General features: G+C 46.9%; 1 protein-coding gene and 1 long non-coding RNA gene across 2 annotated transcripts in view; one reads left to right on the top strand and one right to left on the bottom strand.

Moving 5' to 3' along the window:
- Positions 1-3,491: 3,491 nt before the first annotated feature.
- LOC106498634 (uncharacterized) lies at positions 3,492-8,639 on the bottom strand. The gene is made up of 3 exons (XR_010886005.1): positions 8,611-8,639; positions 5,467-5,686; positions 3,492-3,574 (listed from the first exon to the last, which is right to left on the bottom strand). It is a non-coding gene; the product is annotated as an uncharacterized lncRNA (long non-coding RNA).
- A 2,068-nt stretch (positions 8,640-10,707) lies between these two features.
- The window catches only part of SLCO4A1 (solute carrier organic anion transporter family member 4A1), a 28,583-nt gene continuing 14,700 nt past the window's right edge, over positions 10,708-24,590 (top strand). The window contains exons 1-2 of the mRNA XM_067307844.1: positions 10,708-10,741; positions 23,101-24,102. Coding sequence (XP_067163945.1) covers positions 23,283-24,102 — 820 coding nt within the window. The 5' untranslated portion in view covers positions 10,708-10,741; positions 23,101-23,282. The remainder of the gene's footprint in view (positions 10,742-23,100; positions 24,103-24,590) is intronic.

The raw sequence follows: 24,590 nt of genomic DNA on the forward strand, positions 1-24,590 counted from the left end.
TGTCTGATGCGCTGTTGCGATGACACAGGACTTGACAAAAGAGGATACTTCAAAGACAGACGTCTGGCCTCCGCCGATCACCGGCGATGCTGCTTGTTGCTGGCTAATGGATTTCTGCATGTCAAATGCAAAAATCAGGCCTACTTCAGCAAAGAGGTGTTGAACAGATTAAGTTTCTCTTTAATTATAACAAGGAAACAGGAGATGTCCAAGAATCACTTCAGACAAGAAATACAAGGCAGTTGCCAAGTTAAAGCTGCTCCTGTCCATATCCTGTAAATGTTCCCGGTACGTGGGTCCGAGCCTTGCGCTCCTGCTGCTGCAGGGGTGGGGATGGCGGCGGGGGAAGAGGAAACGCGTTCGAGCACGGCCCGAGCTGCAATCAACGGGATTTTTTTCTATGGTGCTCGGGTACCTGTGAAATGTGAGCCCTGCTGCCGTGGACGGGGTTATGAGTAGACAGGGCAGGGTCCGATGCAACGCGTGTGCCTGCACAGTACTTACTGCAGCACTAAGCAACTCCAGCAGCAATATAGAGTGTCTAAAGTCTAAAGTTATAAAGCATCAATGGGGAGACCGGAACAGAGCAGCAGCCAGGCCAAATGCAGTCTCACTTTGAAATGTCATTGCGTGGCCGTCCGTCACAGCCCGAGCCTCTTGTAGCCGGCTCACGGCACCCGTCGTCTGCCGGGGACAGCGTTCAGGAAAGGGGCTCAGGAGCCTGGGACACGCTCTACGGGGCTGTGACCCAGGTCTTCAGCAGGGCAAGATACATCTGCACGGCGATAAGCACATAGCACGGATTACGTGAAAGCTATGACCCGGCGACCATGTGGCCCAGCGCAGCGGTGCATCCCCCGGACGGAGGGACCTGCAAGGCTGCTCGTGGCCACGCTGGCTCTGCTCCTGGCCCGCACTGGCAGTTCCTGGCACGACGCAATCTGCCTCGCAGGCTCCTGATCACACAGAATCCGATCTCTTCTTTAGACCTTGATCCTGTAAAGAGGAACTATGGGAATGGATTTTTGAAATCACACAGATCTGGCAGGATCTAGGCCTTATCTGAGAGAGCAAAATAATGAGCCACGTCACTCTCTTCTCCATATTTACAGTGGCAATATTTTGCTAAAGTTCAAAGTCTTCTTCTGGAGTCAACAGGCTGATATGCTTTGCAGTGATACCATAGTTTTGGTGCAATGAACCAAATTGCAACAATTTTCTATCCTTGTAATCGCTGAACTAATTACATGACTGGAAAAAATCAATAGCTATCCAGAAATCTTTTCAATACAGCTAACTAAACACACTACATATCATGTTCAAATTTACTTCTCACATACACATGATGCTCATGACTATTTCCCATATCATATGGCCAGATGATATTACTGTTAGTAAGTCTCTGTTCTTCATTATACTGCAATGGTAAAATTTACCAAAGTCTGTAGGATGGGGGGACTGGGCACAACAAATAGCACAGTAAATGAAATTCAGAGCAGCACTCAGTGCCAACATTTTAAGCCAACACCAAGAAAAGTTGAAAGACTTGGTGAGCTCAGCAGGAATTTTTCTTCAAAAAGATTATGAAACAAAGTCATTAAAAGTTCATGCCTCAGTTATAATGTTTCTTTTCCTCATACTTTATTTAAAAAAAAAGTAAAACCTGTGATGACTGCAAATAACCTCTTTCTCTAGTCCCCTAGCAAGAGAGGAGCAGTGTTAAATGACTACTGACTATATTAAATGATATTAATCTCCTTTAAAAACATGGGGAAAGAGGAAGGGTGTTGCTATGTTGAATATTATCCTCCTTTGCTGTACAAACCTGTTGCATTGACCATGGCAACTCAGCTCAAGCCAAAACCCAGACCTTTGTGTCTATGTTCTGCACCACTTCCCTAGAATCAGAAGTATTGCTGGGATTTGAGATGCTCCAGCCTCACTTGTGCCCTGTGAGGGCTCAGCGCACTCAGCAGGCTGTTCCTTGGCACTGTGGCATTTGTGCTATTGCTAAATGAATGGTAAATATTCCAAGCAGACACCCTGCGAAAAGCATAGCAAGGGACTAAGAAGCAAAGACATCAGTAAAACCTATTTTCCCCGTGGTCCTGTTTGCCCTTCCACTTGGTACAATGGACTGATGAATTCTGAGCTGTCACGTGATCATGAAACATTCACTTTTGTTTTACATGTTTTTCTCTGATTTGTTATTCATAGCTTTTTCCCCAATGAATCAAGCAGAGGAAAAGTGGGACTGGGGTAAATCTCTCTCTCCCTTTGCTCCCTCCCCAAGTTGGAGGATTACTGAGGCTGCATCCACATCAGCAACTCTCCAAGGTTTTTGTTCCTTGTCCTTGAGCAGAGCTTCGGGCGCAGGAAATAGTTGTAAAGGTAAGATGCAGAGTGCGCTGCATTTTAGTTTTCATCTGAGGAGACAGACCATGATTTATATTCCCTTCTAAATAAAACTTTAGCAGGTTAATTATGCTAAAAGAATTTCAATTTTGGAGCTGGGCACAACCCACATAATGATTATAATTATTGTTATTGTTAATTACTATTTGCATTTCTGTAGGACCCACATTTCCAGCTCAGGAGCTCCCGTGCAAGGTGCCATACATCAGCATAATAACAGGAGACACTCATTGCCTCAAGGAGCTACTGGCCTGAGTGAATCAGGACGAGCGCGACTGGAGCGCAACCGGGGTATTTATGTTAACAGCACTGCCTCTCCTGTATCCAGAACATACATTCCCATGGTGTCGCTTTGCCAATTTGGGCTGCTTTCTGCTGAAAAACAACAGTTACAAAAATATTGTGCTTACCATCATCACAGTCAAAATTTCGCTCTTAATTCCTAAGCCTGAAATGTCCTTGATACGAACTCAGAGTTGCCAGATGTCCTGTGCTTTTCAGACCCTGTAGGAACATATCTATAGTTTGTGCACTGAGATTCAACTTTTTTTTGTCTTTGGATGATGTATTCTTTGGACTTTTCTATGATTCTTTCCAGTGTAATGTCATATTTCATTCAAATAAAACTCAGCTGGAGTGCCAGAAATCACTTCAATTTCTCTCCATCTTAGGAAAAAAAAAACAACACCTGTGTCTGCCTGCACATCACCTAATGGAAAATACCTGACAAAAAAGAGCTCAAACCCTTCAGAAATCTTTCAGAAAAAAGCTAAAAGAGAAGCTGCAGCTCTTCCTCAGCTCTTTTAGTAGGTATTAACATATCATGCTTGGCGTGCTGAGCAGCAGAGCTCCCGAGAGGCACAGCTGGGTGGCAAGGGCACGATGGCTCTCCCAGGCCAGGCTGTCCTCTATGCTTTGGCCAAGGTTTCCAACAGTATCTGTTTTGAACTCAAGTAGTATCTAGCCAACGCAAATATGCTAAATACAATAAGAAATAAGAAAGTCCTATGGACTGGCACAGGGGAATCTATAATAATGTGTTACGAAAACTGGGAGACCTTATGTTTGGTCACCATCCACGTTCACGCATCTTGCACAGACCTTCAGGCTGAGGCAGGCAGGCAGCGTCTGGCCGTCAAGGGTATCTCATGCTGGGCACCTGCAAATCAAGAGACCAAGAGTCACCGGGCATTTTGGACAATCCTGACTCTTGTTCGAAAAGGCACCAATATTTCCTGATAGTACAGACCCAGCGGGGTTAGAGCTATATGATATATTTGGCAGGAGTGCACAGGAACTGCCCTTCAGGCTCAGACTATTTGCTCGGTCTCCTGTGGCCAGCAACAGGGGCTGTTTTATAAAAAGGAGGAGAACAGGGCATGCCGTAAGCGATCCTCCGCTTCTCCCCGCACTCTCCTGGTTTCTGGCAAGCCACGGCTCAGGGACTTCCTGAGCTAGAGGTTTGCGTTGAGGTTTATTGGGTGAAAAGCCGCCAGACCTTGTGTCATCCATGAATTTGACTAATCCCTCTTTGAACATAGTTATACTTTCAGGCTCCGCAATGCCCTCTGGCAACAACTGCTGCTATTTAATCCCGAGCTGCAGAAGAGTTTCCTCTAAACCTTCTACCTGTTCCTCTCATTTAAGCGGTCCCTTGTTCTCATAGTGATAAATATGGTTCACAAAGCTGAACAGAATGGATCGTAATGCTCTAGGTCTCAAAACCAATGGGGTCTTACAGATGTAGGATAAAAGTCTGGCAAAAATTCCAGGTGGGATTTTCATAAGTGCAGTTCCCACTGCAAGCCAACAGTGGCCAGTGCTTTTGAAATGATCCTTATTAGCTATTCATTACATTTTTCCTGTGAATGAGTTTCTGACTCAAATTAGAGGTAGAAGAAAACTCTAAAAAACACCTTACTTTAGGAAAAAAAATCCAGTCCTGTATTTCCTTCCAGGAGATTTGTTGCTTGTTCTGCAACAGGAGATTTGAATCATGCAAGTATTTTTAACAGCAATATCAGGAAATGATACTTCTGGCACCAGAAATCTATCTGTGTTAGACCATATGGGTCTTTAAATAAATTGTTTATGAATACGTTAACCCAATCTTGTCAACACATGCACACCTAACTATATTAAAAATGTAAATGTTTCAAGAATTGGACTTTACATGATGAATGTACAACAATTCCACTTCCTTCTTAGTCAGCTTTGTGCATCTATGAAAAATGAGTGTAGTTTTACTTGATTGGAGTTAATAAGGTTTATGCCTGTACAGATTTACCCCAAGGATTATCATGATCATCTGAAGCCCCACTTGTCTTACAGGACTGAACTTGAAGAAACATCTTTCAACAATTGCTGTTGATGGAGCAACTCCAGCTTTCAGAAAGCCTCCAGCCAACTGACTTCCCTTTTGTGGCACAAAACTTGCATTCATTAAAACAGGCATTTTAATGTAGATTGATAAAAACAACAGCCCAGAAGTATGCATCTGAACATTCCCAAAGCTTCTGAAAGAGGTGCAATGCATCATAAATCCCTCTTGGTTTGAAATACTAAAGACCAGACAGTTCACACAGAAAATCATTGCAGGTATATTTGCAAGTGTTAACATGCCCTGTAAAACCAGAGTTTCAGTCAAGTTAAAAAGATCTGAGTCTATCAAACCCTACGAGAGTAGGTAGTAGTGATGATATAATGATTATAATGTTAGTAATAATAATACTAATATGATTACCAGTCTCGTCATTGTTACTGTCATTGCCATGGTAATTCTCAGCTCTAATGATGGACTGGGGCATAGATGGCCCCATCCTTTCCGAAACAACCTTTGTGCCAACAAACAAGCCTCAACCAAGCAAAAATCTTGTTCCCTTACATTCCTAAAGAACAGCTGCTGGTAGTGCCAGCTACCAGCAAAGCTAAATCATCCAATTTGGCTAAACTTGACAAGGGATGGAGCGAAAGGAGATAGTCCCCAGATGGGAGATTAACAGAGGTAAGGAAGATTTAGGCTAGATCCTGTCAAAGACCAGTGTGACTCACCACTGCCCACAGACGGCCCAGACCCTGCAGGGAGAGAGGGTTGTGTCTCCTTATTCCTTGTCACTGCCATGGCTGCGAGGACGGCTTTCCCTCCGGAGGTGGCGTATGTGGCTCTCACCAAGACAATGACCACGACTTGGCGAATACTTTTCAAACGTTTTCTTCAATGCACCTTTACATTCACTTACATTTTGTTCTTCCCCTTCACAGGTTTGTATTGCTGAGGAGAGAAAATGAGCCTGACGTAAACTGAGGTGCAAGAAGACCAATTTGCAGATCCCACAAGGCAAGACCTGGGTTCATGCAAAGCCCCACGCTCCCGCCACCCTTGTCTCAGTTACTGGCCATCACTACCACCCTGCCCGTCCTCCCTGAGTGAGGGACATCCTCGAGGCAGGTCTCTTTCCGTGCTCATTGCAGGCTGTGCCCAACCTTGCTAATTCTTTCTCGAGAAGAGAAAGCTCCAGGCTCTGCTCTCCAGCTAATGCCCCCAACAAGCCTTCATTGCCTCACATGCATTTCATGTGTTTCTACAGCTTTAGCAAATGAACTGTGGCCTTCTCTTATCCCTTCGCAAGACTGCTACTAAGATCTTTGGGGATGAGTCCAGTCCTTCTGGGTGGATACAGATTTGTCTGGGCTCTGGATGAGGGCTCAGCCACTGCCAACGTCAAGGTGCGTATTTCCATAGATAGACTGATATCTGGGGTCTTTTAAATGGAGCATAAATGAAACTTACTCCTGGAGTAGACACCCTGAGATTTAGAAATGAATCAGCAGAGATGGCAAGACTGACTTGCCATGCCACTGCCTGGCATCTTTTAAACACTTTTGCAGAAGACAGATTTCTTCAGTCACCTCTGTCCTTCCTTGCCATGCCTTCTTCCTTGGACATGTTATCATGGTTACCATTATCTCATGCAGATCTATGGGACAAGCTCCATATCTTTTCATTTCCATCACCCAAGAGATAACATATTTTGGGATGCTGTAAGAAAAGTCACCAAAATGAAATAAAAGAAGTGGTCTGAACCTCTGAGGACAGTCTCACCAAAGGCAGGACAGACTGAAATGCATGTGGAGAAGTGAGTTGCTCCACATAGCCCTGCCTGGAAGGGGGTTGAGGAGCAGGCGGGCATCACCATGAAGCTGGAGCCAGAGGGTCCCGAATGCAGCTTGCGTGGCCTTGATTAAACAGGAAACATAAGTTTTTCCCAGCTCTGATGCCTTTGACGTATCACTTTACCTTTGTACATCTGCTGTCCTTTCCACCCTGTTTATTTAAAATATAAACTATTTGAAACAGGGGCTTACTCATCAGTGATTGTACAGCACCCAGCCAAAACAATGCCCCGAGTTCAGTGAGTAGCTCAGGAAATTATTCATATATAATAAACCAATACCCACATTAATCCATGGAGCCAAACAATTTCTGTTTTTCCTGACCACAGCACATCATAAACAGCAGTGTTTCTCACATTTAATTTTTGCCTAAGAAGCTTATTCAGCCACTCCTAATTTAGCCTATTAAGTGAAAGCAAAATCTGGAAGAAGCTCATCCACCCTTAACTCTGTCCAGCACAGCAAGAAGGAAAGGACAGAAAGGCAGCGCCTTCCATCTCCACCCATGAGCCATCGCTGCAGAGGACGATAGCCAGCAGCAACAGGAAACGGTACGTTCCCGCAGTGGCAGGGAACGCCTCGGTGAGCTCCAAGGTCGGCTTTTGCTTCTGCGATGGCTTTTAGTTACCCTGGGGTGAATGACCATGCTGGGGATGCGAGTACTCGAGCCAGCCCTGCGCAGCGCGAGTGCGGCGGCGTGGGAACATGGGAGTGCGCGGGCAGCCGGCTGGCTCTGCGCGATGCTGAGATAGGTGCCGCCGGGCTTGTGGCTGCTGGCGGTATGTCAGACCTCTGGGGATGCTGTCGCCTTGTCTTCCTCGCCACCCTCTGGAGCACTAACTGGGCTTTTCCATTGGCCAGGTTGTCCCGCACACTCCCAACCTCAGTAATAGAGAACTGACTTGCACTTTAAAGACCTAAACATGCAGTGCCTGAATTATTTATCTTTTAACATGCAGAAACAGGCCAAATTCCCAAGTGATGTGAATTAGCCCTTATAATAGATGCAAAGCAGGCTGCAAAAGCTGCACTGGTAGGCATGCACAGTCTGCTTGGTTAAAGCCTCTCACGCACACATGTATCACCTCTGCTGCAATTGCTCCTGCTCAGCTGATTAAAACCCTGGAGGGCATGGAGTGCCCAGGGGCAGCTGCTGGCTCCGGAGGGTCACCTGCGTAACCATTGCCTGTCCCCCCGTGCCTATAAAGTCCACCACTGCGGAGGCAGGTCAGCAAACAGAAGAGAAAAACGTGCAAACAGATGCACTTGTGCAAATCAACGCAACCCTCGGTTCAGCAGGCGCACGCAGCGCTTTAGCCCAGCTCCTTTGGCTCTGGCCCGCTGGTGCCCGATTCAATGGCTGCATGGTATTTCACCTGCAATCATTAACTCCGCAGATCCGACCCGGATAGCATTTGGCACTGTATTGCACCAATAAAGATAACGTTGCGATAGCCGTGTTTGTGCCCCAGATGCAATGACACCCGTGCATCTGTTCTTTTGCTTTTTCCCCTTTTTAGAGGAGCTCGGTCCCTTGGGATAGCTGGAGGTAAAGACCAAACTCCCGCCGTCGCTCCGTTGCCGCAGCCACAGGTGCGTCCTCGCAGGCCTCTTCCCCCCCAGCCTCGCGGACCAACGGAGCCCGAAACGCGTTTCCAAGCACGTGGCTTTTCCCTGGACATCCCGAGGCGCCGGAGGGCTCAGCCCCCGGGCCCGAAGGGGCACCCGCGTCCCCCGAGAGAGCCACCTCGGCTGCGCGGAGCTGCGGGCCGGGGCGCGTCTGCGTCGCCGCAGGAAATGGGGCGTCTGTCCCGGGAGGCACCTGCTCCGCCACCTGCCCTCTCGCTTCCCCATCCCGCTTCCCCATCTTCCCCGTCCTGCCCCTCCGCCGCCGCCGGGCCTCTCCCCCGCCCCCCGCCCCCCCGCCGCCGGCTCCTTCTCCTCGGCCCCTCTCCCTGCCCGCCGCCCTCTCGCCCTCTCCCGACCCTCTCCCCGACCCTCTCCCCGCGCTGCCTTTGTTACCCTTCACTTTCGTTTCCCCGCCATTGGTGCGCCCGCCGTAAGGCCACGGCGGGGCCGCCGCCGATTGGGCGCGGCGCGCGTCCGTCAGGGCGCCGGTCCCGCCCTCGCGGCGGAGGCCTGGGGAGGGAGCGCGGGGGCGGCGGCGAGAGGGCAGCGGCGGCGGCGGCGGCGCCCGGCGGCAGGTACCGCGGCGGGGGATGGAGGGATGGAGGGATGGAGGGATGGAGGGAGGGGTGGCGGGGCGGCGGGGCGGACACCGATGCCGGCATCGCGGCACATCGCGGGCCGGTCCCTGCGGCGCGCCGGGCAGCGGCGGGAGCCCACGGAGAGAGATCCCCCGGCCGCCGCCCCACGGGGAGACCCCCCGCCCCAAGGGGAGACCCCCCTCCGCCCCACGGCGAGTCCTCCCCGCCGGGCCGAGCCGGGCTCTGCCCGCTCCGTTCGCCCCGCACGTGTCTGCGGCAGCGGCGCGCCCCGAGGCGGCGGGGATGGGCGCGGGGGGGGGGAGTCCCGCCGGCCGCCCCGTTGGGTAAGGAAAACTAGGACCCCCCCCATCCCGTCCCGTCCCGTCCCGTCCCGCGATGTGGGGCTGGGGGAGCCGTCGGGGCTGAGCCCCGGCCCGGCGCTGCCCGCCCCGCCGGTGCGGCCCCGTGCGGAGCCCCCGCGGGCTGCGGGGGGCAGCGGGGCTGCTCACAGCCGCGAGCCCGGTGCCCGCTGCCCCCAAAGCGCTCCTTATTGCTTAAAAGAAAAAAAAAATCCGCAAGAATAATCGAACTTATTGGGATTTTCCCTTCCCGAGAGATCTCGGGTGATGGTTTTGAAACTGTGTTTCTACCGCCTTGTAATCCAATTTTATCACAACTGGTTTCTGGGTGGGTTTTTTTTTCCGTTATAAAAAACGTGCCTTTCTCTGTGGAGTTCTAAAAGACGTGGGGCAGGGGTAGAAGGTGAGAAAAGCTAGTAAGTAGGCATGGTAAGTCATCCTTACAGTGAATGAAAAGGGCATGAATAATCCGTTCCTTGTTTCAAGCAAACAGTAACTGAACTTAGAGAAGGGAGTCGCGAACAGTGCGGTGAGCCGAAATCAGAGCGTGTCCATCACCTGACCTGTAGTATTCTTGCTAACCTATTTCTTCTGATGATGTTAATCACACACACAAAAAAAAGTGTGATTTCAGGTTCAAGACCTCAGAAGGCTCTGTGGACATGAGCTTGCTGGTTTAATATTGTTACCATTTTATAGGCTGTTTGGTTTTTACCAGGCAACACACTACAAATGTGAAGTTATCCCAGTCTGGCACCTCCATTTTCATTTCTTGGCTCCTAGTTTCTGTAGTGTCACTTGACTATAAAAGCACATGTTCAAACAGCATTTGAGGAGGAATGAACACAAAGAAGATCTTTAGAGATACATAACTTGCGTTGTTGCAAATGTGAAAAAAAGGATGAAACAGGGCAGGGAGAGAAGATTAGTCAAATAATGAAAAGAAAAAAAATGTGAAGCTATTTATATGCAAAGAGGTCCAGCCTGCAGGCTACCAGAAATGAGAGAAAACTGAAGCTAGGCAGACCTCTGCGCTCAGGTCGGGTGGCGAGAGTCAGACCGCAGCCACCTGCCTTGCCATGCTGCCGCTCGGCCGAAACGGGCACTGGCGCTGGGCTTGCAAGGAGGGTGCTGAGGCATGAAAGCTTTGCCAAAAGCCCCTCAGCTGTGTAAAGCAGACCATCTGCTCATGTTGCTCTAATTCATCCCGCGCGTGGATGCAGCCCACAAAGTGACAGTGGCAAAGAACCTAAGTGCAACTCTGGGATCGAGGATAGCACAGATAGCAGCAACTGGCTTTGGAATTTGGTTCTTGACTACCAAAGCTAGAAACTACCTGAGCAAGTACTTAATGAAATCTTTACAGAGACTACGGAGATTTACAGGCAAGAGGGAAGTGGGGATCAGCCGCTAACAAAAGAAATATCCGCTGGCTTAAAGAGATCAGCATCCAACTGCTCAGTACCTCATGATTTCCGACTGCAAACTCCTTGAAGCAGCCTTAATGTTCTTCTTGTCTGTCTCTGCTGCATTGAGCACACTGTGGTCCTGGTCTCTGATTAAGGCCTTTACACCTGCAGTAACGCAGTAAGTGAATCATTGCATGCTTTACACCTATCGTTTTGCTCATCCCATCCCAAAGAGCAGCCCTGAGCTCTTGGTTCGCTTTCCTTCATTTTGTTTGAGTGCACCAAGTGCAGCAACACCTGCCTCTCCCGAGAACGTGGTGGTCTTCCCTTAGATGAAGGCTCTTGTGTGCCTGGGTGCTGAAAATTCTGCTTTACCATGTGGGTTTCTTGTCTTCTTCACGTTGTTCCTTGAACCTCAGCCTGTAAGTTGATTATTCAGAGCTTGGGACTTTCGTTCTTGCAGAATCCCATTAACGCAATCATGAATAGTGGAAACGATTTGCAAATACAGCTGTTTAGCAGAGCTGACAGCTTGTTGCTGGTCTGTTGGATCAGTGAAATGCTGAGGTTTGATTTCAGGAGAAAGGTTCCCCCTTCTAATTTTAGGTTGAATAAAATGAGGTAGCTGTGTTAAACATTAAGGAATTGTTAACCACACGTAAGGTTTTTTTAGTGCTGGCTGCTGTGCAATTCATTGGAGTTCTGATTTTGATTTCGGTGCTCTGAAATGTGTTGGGCTTTCCTAGTACATTTAAAAAACATGTTATTGTGGGCCTATGGAGGGTTGGTCTTTGTGCACAGAAGAGCAAAATTTGGGAACAGCGCTGCCTTGAACTGCAACATGGTGTCTGTAGGACACAGGGGATTTTCCTGCTGGGCTTCCAGAAGTGATACAGTTGCCTTTGTGCAGCACCATGCTCAGCTGATAAGTGCTGCTTATCAGTAGGCTCCTGAGCTATCGCAGTCCTCCCTAGCTGTGGGCTCTCTGCACATAAGAACTGCTTCTATCTTGTAACCGTTTTCCTTCTTATTTTCAAAACTTTTTTTTTGCAAAGACTTTCCCATGACATCATTAGTTTTGTACCCTCCTGGCAAACTTAAGCTTCTGAGTGGTGCTGAACTTGGCAATTTCAGAACAAAGAGATTCTGCAAACACTTTATGCAAAAAAAAGTCCTGAGCAAGGTCAAGGGCTTCATCTGGTTTATGAATCCCCCACAAAAAGATCCATCTTACTTCGATTGTTGGGTTAAGGAATTTGTAGACTGGTACCTAGAGAGGGCCACTAACTTTAATAGATTTTGTATCAGACCTCTGGTTAGCACAGCGTAGAGCAAGAGATGAGGAAGTGTTTAATATTAATGGCATCACTTTATTCCAGCCTTAAATCACTGTTCAGGCAGAAGTACCCCTAAATCTTTTACCCTGGTTTACTATATTGCAGGTGTCAAAAATAATGTCATCCCACTTCTAGACTGTAAATGAGTTTATGAGCTAGGGGAGCATGTTAACGGCGTGAAACATTCTGTTTATTCTTATTCTTCTTGTTCACCATTCAGCAAAGTGGCAAGCGTTACTGGCAGCCTTTGAAATTCCTAGCGCAGGGAAGACACTAGGCCAATTTCTTCTCTTGTGACATTCCACTGACTTGTGCGTAGTTGCAACAAAAATCAGATTCCTATTTTTAATGTATATTGCTGTATGGCCTCAAAGATTAATTTAAGACTTCTTAAGAAAGTCCCATAGGAAATGTGAGCTCAGTCCTTGTCCCAGCTCCAAGTTAGAGCAGCTGTAAGGCTGCTCTACCTTTACATTAGCTGGAAAGGGATTGCATTGCTGGGGATCGGTGCCTTCTGCCTGTGATGGATGTGATCCTGCACCACTTAAGCATAATTGAGGACAGAGCAGATGACACGGAGCTTTGTGCCGGCATAAGAATTCCCAGCAACAAGGGCCTCCCTGTCTGGGTTTTCAAAGCAGCTTTAAGGTCTTCTTTGTATTGCTGGAGTGGATTCAGTCCTACTGAGGATTTAGTCTCTTCAAGCCAGATGTGGGTCTAGGTTATAACAGTATCAATATTTCCTGGAGTCTCCCTATAACCTCAGGAATCCATTTAGTTGGTTATTTTTCTCTTATTTGGTGGAAAACCCTGAAAGGAATATTTTGAGATACTCAAGAAATTAAATTGAGTGAAAAGTATGTACCCAACCTGTGGTACACTGAGTATCTGTCTCAAATATTACTGTTTTAAAGCAATCCTTTTTTCAGGAGGCAATAAAAAGACTTTCTTGCCTACCATCACAAAACACCCAATTTTTATTCCCTTGAACTGTCTTTTACTGCCTGTGAGAAATCTCAGGAACCTTGCTTTAATGCCTTATGTGAACAAATACTGCTCAAGGGTAAGCAGCAATGACAGGATCGTGCCCATCATTTTTCAGGGAAAAGTGATCAAAATTTGCCCTCTATTACCCTCATTCAAGCTGATAACAGAGAAGAAGATTTTCTCCCTGTGCCCATTTCTCACAGCACCTTTGCAGGGGTGGTAAGGTGCAGGCAGCTCCTTAGGAAAGATTATTAAAAAGTTCCTGAATCAGAAATGAAGAACACACTATATTGCTGCATGGAAGCAGGAATCCCTAGAAGGCAGTTTTCAGATTTCCAAGTAAATCTATCCTCCAACAGCTGCTGTCTAATGCTGCAATTTCTCATGCGTGAGAAAACGGAGGGTACAAAGTAGAAGCTTTTCCACAGCACGCATGGACAGCAACCCCCTCCGAATTCCAGCAGATGTTTCGGGTTGACAATGGAAACATTATATGCGTGTTTATTCCTTTATCTCAGGAAGAAATACCATTTGGCAACAATTTGCTCCCTGGCAGTAAGAATGAATTACTGGTCTGATTGAACCTTGTAGGATGAAAAAAGATGCCATCCTGCACGAGATGCAGTTTGCGAAGCGAGTGGTTCTTGCACTTGGAGGGAGTGCATGCGCACCTGTGTACGTGCCTTCCTCTCCCTGTGCCTGCGCTGGTGCGTATATGGATCTGTGTGTGTGTATGGAACTGCCGTTTTATATGGAGTTGTTTTTCTTAAAGAGGCCTCTTAATGCTGAATTGCATTGCTCCAAACATTTTTCCACCAGCATTTCTCAAGGACGTCAGTGGAGTCCTACCCCTTCTCTTGATCGGCAGTGATTTTTATTTATTTAGATCCAGTCAGAGAGCTAGACAGAAGACATGGGCAACTGAGGATGACACAACCAAGGTATATGTGCCCATTTGCAACCCACTGTGCTTTATAGCCATTCTTGAGGTTTTCAGTGCCTTCTACATTAGGACATTGGCAGTAGCAGTAGCCATTATAGGAGCTTGCAGCAGAGCTGTTCATGAGGACTGGCTATTGAAATGTGTCCCCAGTTTCTAAGGAAGCAATCATTACAGCTTGGCTTCTCAGAGCCTCCTAAAGTCCATGGGCCATAATGTTCTCCCTACAGCTTCTACCTCTGCTTGCTGGCAGCGCTCAGCAGCCTTGGCCACTGGCAGTGTGCTGCCCTCGTGCTCTTACCCTTTTCTCTTTGAGTCTGAGTTCCTGGCCCTGATCTCATAACTGCTGTAGTTGTAGTTTGTGGCTAGGTACTGGTTTGGGATTTTGAGTCGGAGAAGGAAGAGAAGTCATTCCTTTGAAAGGGGTCATCATTTCTTCTCCATTATGCAATATGGAGGGGAAATGCTCCCTCTGGGGAAATCCTGAAAGATACCGTAATGTGTCAAGACCTAGGACATTGCAAGATCAAATGCAAATTAACCCAAAGCTGACACAGTATTTATTTTAGGAGGATGGAATATGCTCATTTTGTTTAGCTCATCTTTGGAGAGCAGATAGGGAGTGCTTGATGTCGGGAAACTTAGGGACTGCAAACACCAAGTCAGAAGTCCTATGGCTGTATGACCCAGTGCACTGTCCTAGTGCGAACTCACTTGTGCAACATCAGATTTATGCTGAAGGGTTAACTTTGCACCATCTGGCTTTGTGCTAGATCAAATATTGTTTGTGTTGTGGTAGCCAACATAAGGCCAGAATAAACTCGGTATAATGGGCTTGGCTAATCCAACAGAAATATGATTATGTGCCCATTCCTGCTCCAGATCATGTCTGCACTGGTGGGTGATTTAGTAACACAAAAAGTAGTGATTGCAGCTTCACAGCCTAGGAGCCGTAAATAACCTGGAGGTGGTGATCTCTTTGCAACGGGCAACAGAGAGACAATAGAGATGACTAACTCAGATTAGACACTTAACTTTTAAACAGGTAATTAAGAGATAAAAATCCTACTCTTAATGCAAAATGACGTCCTAGGGATTCGTCTGAGACACAGAAATCAGGGCTACTTAACTTTATATTTGATGTGCTCTAGTGTCTTCTCGGATGCTAATCTGAGGTTAGCTGGAGTTTACTGTCTTTTGCAAAACGGCCCATTTGAAGCAGTGAGCTCATCTAAGTGCTGTCTGGGAGGCTGTGCTGTTCCCGTGCTTGGCAGGAATCTCAAGGCTAATACCTAAGAAGACTGGCGAGCATCGCTGAATGTTAAACAAGATGCAAACTAAGTGGTGTGCACCAGTGAGGTTGTGCTCTGGGGGATGTTTGGGGAAGCTATGACTTGCTGATCGGGAAAAAAGTGGGGCTGTGTGGGAAGTAGGCTTCCCCGCCCCGGATCCTCCCTTTATTTATTGCCTCTCTTGCGCTCCCCTCTCCGTGCAGAGTTTCCACCCTCTGCCTGCTGGTCTCACGCACTCCATGTAGTCATACAATCACTTGGAGACTGTGACTGTTCCTAGGGACACCTGATAATCAGCAAATTTCTTTTTCCATGACACACGCTGCTCTTCTAATGCACTCTCTTCATCTCTGTGTCATCCAGTGTAAGACAGGAATAGATGGACATCCAGCCCATCAACTTTGGGTTGAACTGGAGAACTTGTCTTTAACTCAGGGCTCTCTAAGACATCCACTCAATCTATCTTCTGTTGGTAGTGCAGTGTGGCCCCATGGTACATGATTTTCTCTAGAAAGTCCATTTACTAAAGCACTAAAATGAAGAGGGTAGGAAGGCAGTCTCTTCTCATAAAGAAGAGAAGCAGTAATTTGGATGCTGACATCCAACCCACTATGCCCACATCATGTAAAAGAGACAGTCTAGAGGGTACATCCCATACCAAATCTTCCTTCCCTCCACAGAAATGGATACTGTCCAGGATTTTGTATAGATTTCTTCCCATACTGCAGCAGAAATTGAGGGTTTAAGGTTTTATATCTCCTACATTTGCCCTGCTTATGCTTTGAAAAGAAAAAGAAGATAAGACCCCATGAAATAGTGGTTCTTTGCCAGTCAGGATTCACGTGAAACCCATTTGTGACCATTCCTCATTGACAGTCCTCAGTAGCAAAGGCATATGGGGTATTAAAAAAAACCCACACGGAAATGTTTGAATTTCACTAGTTCATTGGCTTTTTTGGATGGGTGACAGTGGAAAGAGGGGTGCTGGTCTGAGCTAATGTATAAATAGTTCCAGCTCCAAGCATGATCGTGTTTCTGCTTTTGATATCTCGCAATCAAGCCAAAAATAGATTCCCAATACTCTGCGAGAGGATTGCAGCCTAGCGTAATACACAAATTGATCATTCACTGAGGGGAAAAAAAGCCAGATGAAGGAGATATCTCAATGAAAAGCCTGTTATTCAGCAGCAATGTAATAAAAAAGCCTGTGATAAGCATTTTGGAGACTTGACTACTCCAGAAATGACTGTTGCCTTCTGTTTATCAAGAGGATGCAATAATTCTATATAATGTTAATACACTATGTACAACAGAAGGGCCTAATATTACTAGTGCCAAATCCATCTGTTTGTGGGATGGCTTCCCAAAGTTTCATGATATCGTTTCCTTGGGTTTTCCCTTTTCAATTTTGCTTTCATACCAATCAGACCAGGAGGATGAAAAAGAATTAAGTTCCAGTAAACCATGGTAGATGTCAGCATTATGTTATTTTATTTATAACATATCCATCATCTTTGCATTGCGTAACACAGGATGATGCTCTGTATTGCAGTTTTATTGCTCCCGACCTTAAAAGCAACAGTGAACTGTGCCTCATGGTCTTCTGTGTTACACTCATTTAGATAATTTCTGTCATATAGGGTGTGCCTGAATCTGCATCTTCTGCATGGAAACAAAGTGATTGGGTCTTTGGAAGAGGATATATAGGAGTCCTTCCCAAGGTGCTTTGAATAGCTTGCTACATATATTTAAAATACTGATATTTAGTCTCAATGGCTTGAAGGGGGAAGATGACCAGCTAGCATGAGCTACTGTATACCATGAGCAATAGGATTTCGCCCAGTTGCTTTTGCACATAGGACACCAGCCTCTTGCCTGGTCTTGATTTCTTGATGGAGCTACCATAATCCTTGGAAGCCTTTTCCAAAAATTAATTATATCCTTGCTGCTAAAAACATCCATCTGACGTCCAGGTTAAGCTGTGATCAACCACTTAATTTCCAGCCGTCTTGAAATTTGAATGTCCGTAACTTTGCCACCTAAATTGCCTCTTGGTAATTATCTGTTGAAGCTGTATGCAGCTCACAAAAAATAAAGTGGCTCGCATACCAAATGCTGCTCTTCCCTGGGTTTCTCATATGTTGAAGATGCCTCCTAGCCCAGCAGAAGGACTCTCCGGTATCCCAGGCAGCCCAGGCAGCTGGCTTCATTGAACTGCAGCATTCACGGGTCGGCACTATTGCAGGATTGCCCTTTCAGGGGCTGATTTAAAAAAGTAGTACTTGGGTAAAAGGTCTTTATAAAAAGGTTTGAAAGAATATTGACATTCGTAGTGTGCTGTTGCTAATATAGCTGTCTAATTGCGCTCCCGTTTGTAATAAATAACCAACAAAAGGTCTATCCCATGGGCAGGGAAAGCCTTCAAGCGTGCAAGAGGGGAAAAGGCTTTCTTTTCCCTACTCCTTTGGGGCCTGCAGTAAAGCCATGTTCCACCTAACAAACACAGTGTTATATGTATGCATTTGTTTCCTGTTATTCAGTGGCTCTGACTCTCACACATCAGTAAAGGGATACCAAATTTCTGTTCTGAGAGATCAGTATACATGGTCAACACAGAGAAGATACCAAAGGGGAAGAGAAAGGGCTGGCACTGGAAACAGCCTTTGATGATGTCTGCTATACGCTGATATCCACCTTATTTTCAAATTGTGATTAAAACATTCCCTTCCCCATCCTTAGAAGAAGCGATATCTGCGGGAAATAACTGGTAATAGTTGGGAAAAGCTGACTAGTGGCTCATGCTGAAACGTTATCCTGAATATAGAACTTCCTTAAATGGGTTATAAGAACCCAAATGCTGGAAAATAAAGCCCTGCTGTGTGCAGAGCAAGATGGTAGGAAACCTGGGGGGTTGTATCCGCACTGTGGGAGCCGCGCGCACGTCCGGCTCTGCCGCCCTAAGTACGGCTGGAGAATACACTGCAGTGCTAGCATGGAAACGTTTCCATCGTCGATCAAATTTATGGGAAGGAAAAAGACATTAAAACAAGAGGGGCATTAGGGGGAGGGAGTTAGGTATTATACTATAAAAGAACCTTTTGTCTGGGTAATCTTTACTATGGCAGAATATAGTCACCCGGTTAAAGCTGCCCTGTGCATTGGCACTGCAAGTTTTTAAAGATGGTCTAAGACAGCTGCAGCCAGTTGTATTTGCACAGATAAGCTGGAACAAATAAGTAAGCTCAGAAAATCTGGAGAGATTTATCTTCAAAGCGTTTTGCAGCAGCTAATTGAAAATTATCCAAGACACCTTCCTGATTTCTTGCATGTTATTGCATTAATTTGCTAGCGAGTGCAAAGTGCTTGGAAAACCTACAAAGGATTTTGCGAGTGCTAAGCTTTCCTATTTGGAATTTATTTAATTATAAATGTAGCCTTGCCCGTGTGATAATTTAAAGCCAGCTTCTACTGCTCTATGCCGTGGTACAGGCTGCAGTGGCCTTTTCCCCTGAAGTCGGCCAGTGCACCGGCAGCACTGTCGCTAAAGGCAGAGCGCAGCTTCAGGGGTGTTGTTGACGGGACGCTCTTTAGATGAAGCTAAAAGCTTCATTTTAGCTTTTGAAGCTAAAAGTACAGCCTTGGCACATCCGCGGACGGAGGGTGAGCTGCATAAAGTTTGTAATTGTTGTAATTGTTTTGCCTGCCGGGGAAACAGTTTAGAGTGTTGCACGTCCCAGAGAACAGCCTGATCGCTGCATTTGTTCTTTTATCTCCCTTTTAGCTCAGTCAGTGCCGTAAGGACAGACCCTGTTTGCAGAGCCCTGCTGGGGATTTGTCACACTTCTGGGAGGCTTTCCCATTTCTAAGCCCGTGAGTGGATTACGCTTTATCCGTATGGTGGTTATCATCTGCGACAGGAGTAATACAGATAATCCCCATAACCCAAGTTACCCAAGGAAAAAAAACACAGTATGCATAGCTGAGAAAAGCACGAACCCAGATGAATTTGTCCCTTCTGTGAGTGACAGATGAGCCTGAAACTCAGATCTGCCCTTTTCCCAAAGCCGGAGCGCCCATTTAGCACGGTCAGGATCGCTCCCGCGTCGGGGCAGAGTAACCGAGACAGCGCAGTGCAAACTGTGCCGTCTGCGCCGTCCCGTGAAACCCCCCAAGCACTTGGCTTTGCATCCTCTGATCTAGCTGGGAAAAATGGGATTTAAATACGGGAGCATGGGAGGTGCTGGGAGCGTTGCATTGAGGATGGCTGGGCAGAACCGGGAGATGTGGAGGGGAGGGGAGACCTCTCCTGCTGCCCCCTCGCAAACACCTCCTCGCGTGCCCTAGAATTGAGAAATTGTTCAAGTCTGTCCACGTACCGTAAGCGGCGCCCAGCTATGGAAAGCAGAAGTTATGAGCGGACGTTGTTTGCCACAGTAATACCCTATAAAAGTCAAAATCCATAGAGTAAAAGGGAAGATCAACTATTACTCGGCGTGCTTCAGCAAATGGGATTATTTTGCGTGTCAGTTATGAGTTAATTCATAGCGTTGATCTAATCGCAGTCCCCAGCAGAGATATGGAATGTTTTTAATTGGTCCTGTGATTTTTAAAAGGATCGTCTGATGAAAAGCTTGTAAGTTTTACTATTGATTTAATGTTTAATATTAGGGGGGTGAATCTTTACAAATTTCATAATGAAATACAAATCAAATGCTTTCATTGCCTGGCTACTTTCCTTGGGTTGACTTGGTAATGTTGACAGTCTGGAACCAGCTGTGCATCTTTAAAAATTCAGATAAAATCTTACAGTAAAATGAATAAATCTGTAGCTTCAAGATAATAGCATTGGGAATGGTTTAAAGTAAGCAAGAAATCACCAGCTGAGTCAGTAAAAGTAGACATAAACGAGAAGCAATAAATGTATGGCTGAGATGAATAAGAATGATTTGCATGAAGTTGTTGGGTGTTTTTTTTTTCCTAAAGATTATATTTTGTCCTCGAAAGTGGCATATGGCTCACATGAAAGCTAATATTCCTAGTGAGTGTGTCGGTTACAGTTTAGAAACACTCCGAGAGATAAAAAGCAGCTTGGTGGACATTAATGTGTAGCAAACTGGCTTCCTTCGTGGAGCACAGGGATACAGAGTGTTAGTCCAGACAGGGCTGGAGAAGGGCAGGGAGTGTACTTTGGGGCAGAAAAAGAGGCTTCTGTGTGTGGAGGGGGGAACATCTGCTGCTTGGAAGGAAGATTTGTTGCTTTCTTGAAAATGTGCGTTCCCTGCATTTCTGTGAAGGATTGGAAGGGGAGGATGATGCAGGCGCTGGGATCTGGGTGCACAGACTCCTGCTGCTTCAAGGTAAAGAAAACTTTCATGAAAATCTTGGAAACTGCTTGGTAAATGCTCTTTGCCCCTAGCTGCTGGGGTGGCTTTTCTCATCCTTGGTGTCTGCACCAAGGCTGAAGCGTCTGGGTTTCCCCGGGTCAGCAAAGAGACATGGGGGTCTGTGGATGACAGTCATAGCTAAGATAAATCAGACGGCTCATCCTCTGGATGCACCCATCTGATTTTAGAGGCGCGGTAATTTTTAGGTGGGCATCACTAGTACTAGCCGTTGGTCCCTCTGGAAGCCAGCAAAGCAAGGATGGAAGCTAAGCGACCAGCCCAGGTGGGTTTTTCTTTTTTCTGCTGAGGTCAGTGACAGCAAGATCAGCCACCAGCTATGTAACCTTCTTCACAAGCGCAGTCCGACGTGGCGTCAGACGCACAACGTGGGGAAGCGTGCGGCTGGTATCGCTCGGCTTCCTTGCAGAAGGCCCTTTTGATTCACACTGGGACAACGTGACCATTTGCACCCCTAAAAGTCTAATCCAATATCTAATAATCACTTTTGACTTTAATAAAGTTAGAGGGCTACAGCACTCTTATTTACTGCTTCCAATATTGCATCCAAAGCTAAGAAAATAGATTTAGAGCCATAAGACTCATAAGGACATTGGAGGGAAGAAAGAGTTTAAAATTATAGCCCTGCATCTAAGGTGTTATCTTTTTTGTGACAACACATTACAAAAGTCTGGCTCTGCAGCTAAATTTCAAAGCCTGCACTTAGTTTCTGCATTTACAAATGTTAACAGTAGTCTGGAGGTTTTTGTACTGACAGCACCCAAAGAACATCGCTTTTAACACAGTAGAAGTGGCTTAGGAACTATAAATGTGCTTCTGGGTTATCCTACACTGTAAACAGCCAGCAAATTTATAAATTACCCAGAGGAGGCTAGCTGTGGACCTGCAAAGTACCCTGCAAAGTAAAAAGTACCCTCTTAAAGTTGTATGCTTGCATATTTGGTATAGCCTCTGCCCTTCCCAGGTGGGAGAAGGACCTTGATGGTCCTCCAAGCATCAAATGCTGCTAAGTCTGCCTGCCCCAGTGCCAGCAAGAACCGCCAGCTCCAAGAAACAAATGGGTGCCAGTGCGCTCCGTGGTCCACAATCAATGAACTTTTCCAGCAGCACACAGATGCATATTAACTTCTTTGCCGAAGGCTGCAATTTTCCCAGATTACAGTGATAAGAACATGGCTTGTTTTACTGGGCAAACAAATGACCATTTTTCCTGTTCCCTATTTAGGAAGCTGATTACAGTCTAAAGAGGAACATTTTTTATAGGAACCTCTTGAACAAATATTGGCAGCTCCTCACCAGTTCCTAGTGATTAGGAAGCGCAGGATGCTTCGAAGATATTCTGCAATATTTTTTTCTAGCATTTGTTGCACATTTAAGATCGTTATTCAAGCGAGAACTTTACTATTTTGATAAACTATAGTTCACATTCGCATTTAACAAAAAATACTCTTTTTTGCTGGCAGTGATTGGATGCTGAGCTACTAAGAGAATACAGCACAAGAACCAGTTGCAAGAAGGCGATGTGCGATTGGTAATCAGTTCAGAGTCAGCTGCCTGTGCCCTCCGGCTTGCTCTCGAATGGCACGTACAGTCTAATTAGTTATAGAAAGGATTTTAGTGAGGAGCTGTAAACAGATCTAGGGGCCCGAAATAAAATCAGTCTGACTGTGGAAATTTTTCAGGATAATTATAAACTGTTATTAGCATAATATGAAAGAGAGAGCAAAGGACTTTTACCAGTGGGAAACTTTTAGCTTTCCACAGGATTCGCACAGGAGAAAGGAAAGGTGAAAACGCTGTGCCTGGCAGACTAAGGGTCCAATGTCAAACCGGAATCGCTTTGACCTAAAACCAACAAAAAAAAGATAAGGGGCTTCAATTGGTAGTGAGAATGCCTTTAATTGATTTTTTTTTTTTAATGTTTCTAAAGGCATTGTTTTTTCTGTGGTTAATGGTACCCCAGTAACTGAGGTACCAAAACACTTAGCCGGAAGCTGAAATGCATGGGTGAAATGCTGCTGTATTTAAGAAAAAGTATCCTACAAAAGGAACAACACTTGGGAGGTTTTGGTGCAGTTTTATATGAAATCAAAGCTTTGTCAAGCAGATGTTTCTATTTAAAAAACCCATTTCAACAGAAAGGCTGAGATTAACATGATCTAATTTTAGCCACCTAGAAGCGTGCAGCCTAATTTAGACATCCAACCTGCCTCTATAGTCAGTGAAGACAGACAAGCGCGCGGCAAGGTGATTCGGCTCCCTCCAGGTGTACCTGTCTCTCTTCTTAGGCTTGAGTGGACTCACTCAAGACTATTGGAAACTAGACCCCGTGAATGTGTCCAAACGCCTGTCCCGGCACAGGCGCGGTGGCTTTTGGTCTTTGTCGTGGTGGCTCCAGGCGGCGTCAGCTCGCGGCGGGCAGCGTAGCCCTCGCGTGGTCACCGACGCCGTTCGACTGGCCTGTTCGCAGGTTTGGAAGGAATCGGAGCAGTTGTGAGGATTTGTTTCAGGATCGAATGACAGTCGTGGGGTGCTTCGTGTGCCGAGCTGGCTAACGGCATCTCCTCTTCTCTTTGCAGAATGAAATGTTCCTGACTCAGACGTTGGCCATCTTCCTGCTGACCTAAGCGCCAAAGATTGCAGCTCCCCGGCAGCTGCGTCCTCACTACCCTGCAAAGACATCCCGGCGAGAAATCCCGAGCAATCCCTCCCCTCGCCCCCAACAGAACCCAACCTGCTGCTCAGCTTTGGTTTCCCATTCATGGAAATGCCCCATAATTTAACAGGAGAAAATGGCTTCCCTTTCGCCCAGACGCTCGTGTTTTCCAGTCCACCTGCTCCGGTTGAGAACAGCTTGAGTTTTGATGCACTGAGCCCCAAGGACACCTGCGACACACCGCTAAGCAACAGCACTTTATATTCCAGCGCGAGCAGCCCTTCGGACTCGTGCACGAAGCCCCTCTGCGAGGCAGCCCCGGAAGAGAAAGCGCAGTACGGCGAAGGGATCAAATATGTGTCCGCGGAGGAGGAGGAACTTGCGTGCGGGTGGGGGGCCTTCACGCCCGGCTGTCTGCAGTTCTTCAACACGCCCAAGGGCATCCTGTTTTTCCTCTGCGCGGCGTCCTTCTTGCAAGGAATGACGGTGAACGGCTTCATCAACACCGTCATCACCTCCATTGAGCGGCGCTTTGATCTCCGCAGCTACCAGAGCGGGCTGATCGCCAGCTCCTACGACATCGCGGCGTGCATCTGCCTCACCTTCGTCAGCTACTTTGGGGGGAACGGCCACAAGCCGCGGTGGCTGGGCTGGGGCGTGCTGGTCATGGGCCTCGGCTCCCTGCTCTTCGCCTTGCCCCACTTCACCACGGGCCGCTACGAGGTGCCTTTGTCGGAGGACGTCGGCGTGTGCGCCTCTAACCAGAGCCTGGCCTGCACGGAGGCCGTCTCCGGCCTCGCGAGCTACAGGTTCGTCTTCATGCTCGGGCAGTTCCTCCACGGCATCGGAGCCACTCCGCTCTACACTCTTGGCGTGACCTATCTAGATGAAAATGTCAAGACTAACTACTCCCCTGTGTACATTGGTAAGTCGAGCAGCTTCTGGTGGAAGAACTCCTGCCTGGATCTGTCGGCTTTGCTGGTGGGAGGGAAACCCGGTCCATCTGTGTTGGCACCGAATAGACAGCGTGGAGAAATTTCACAAGAGATACTCCAAGTCTTTTGTTCTAAATAACACACAAGATGAAAATCAGAGAGAAGCAGCAGCTGCTTGGAAGGTTTTGATTATTTTTTCCCCCTTCCAGTTGTTTACAGGCAGGAATGATTTTTACAAGTGCTGAAATATTCCTGCTGTATCCACCCTGCAGACCTGGAGGTGCCTTCCGCTCCAGCGCAGGTGTCGGCATGGGAGAGCCCTCAAGCGCGAGCAAATATAGGCATGATACGAGGTTCGTGCCAACCTGCTGTCCTAGGGATGTTGCCCCGTTAGTACCGCGGCACGAGAAGGATGTTCACTGAAACATTTCAGTACTGCTGTAGTGTAAAGGATGGTGAAGCTTTACCAAAAAATAAG

The sequence above is a fragment of the Apteryx mantelli genome, chromosome 18 (assembly GCF_036417845.1).
Source record: "Apteryx mantelli isolate bAptMan1 chromosome 18, bAptMan1.hap1, whole genome shotgun sequence".
In the NCBI taxonomy this organism is placed as follows: Eukaryota; Metazoa; Chordata; class Aves; order Apterygiformes; family Apterygidae; genus Apteryx; species Apteryx mantelli.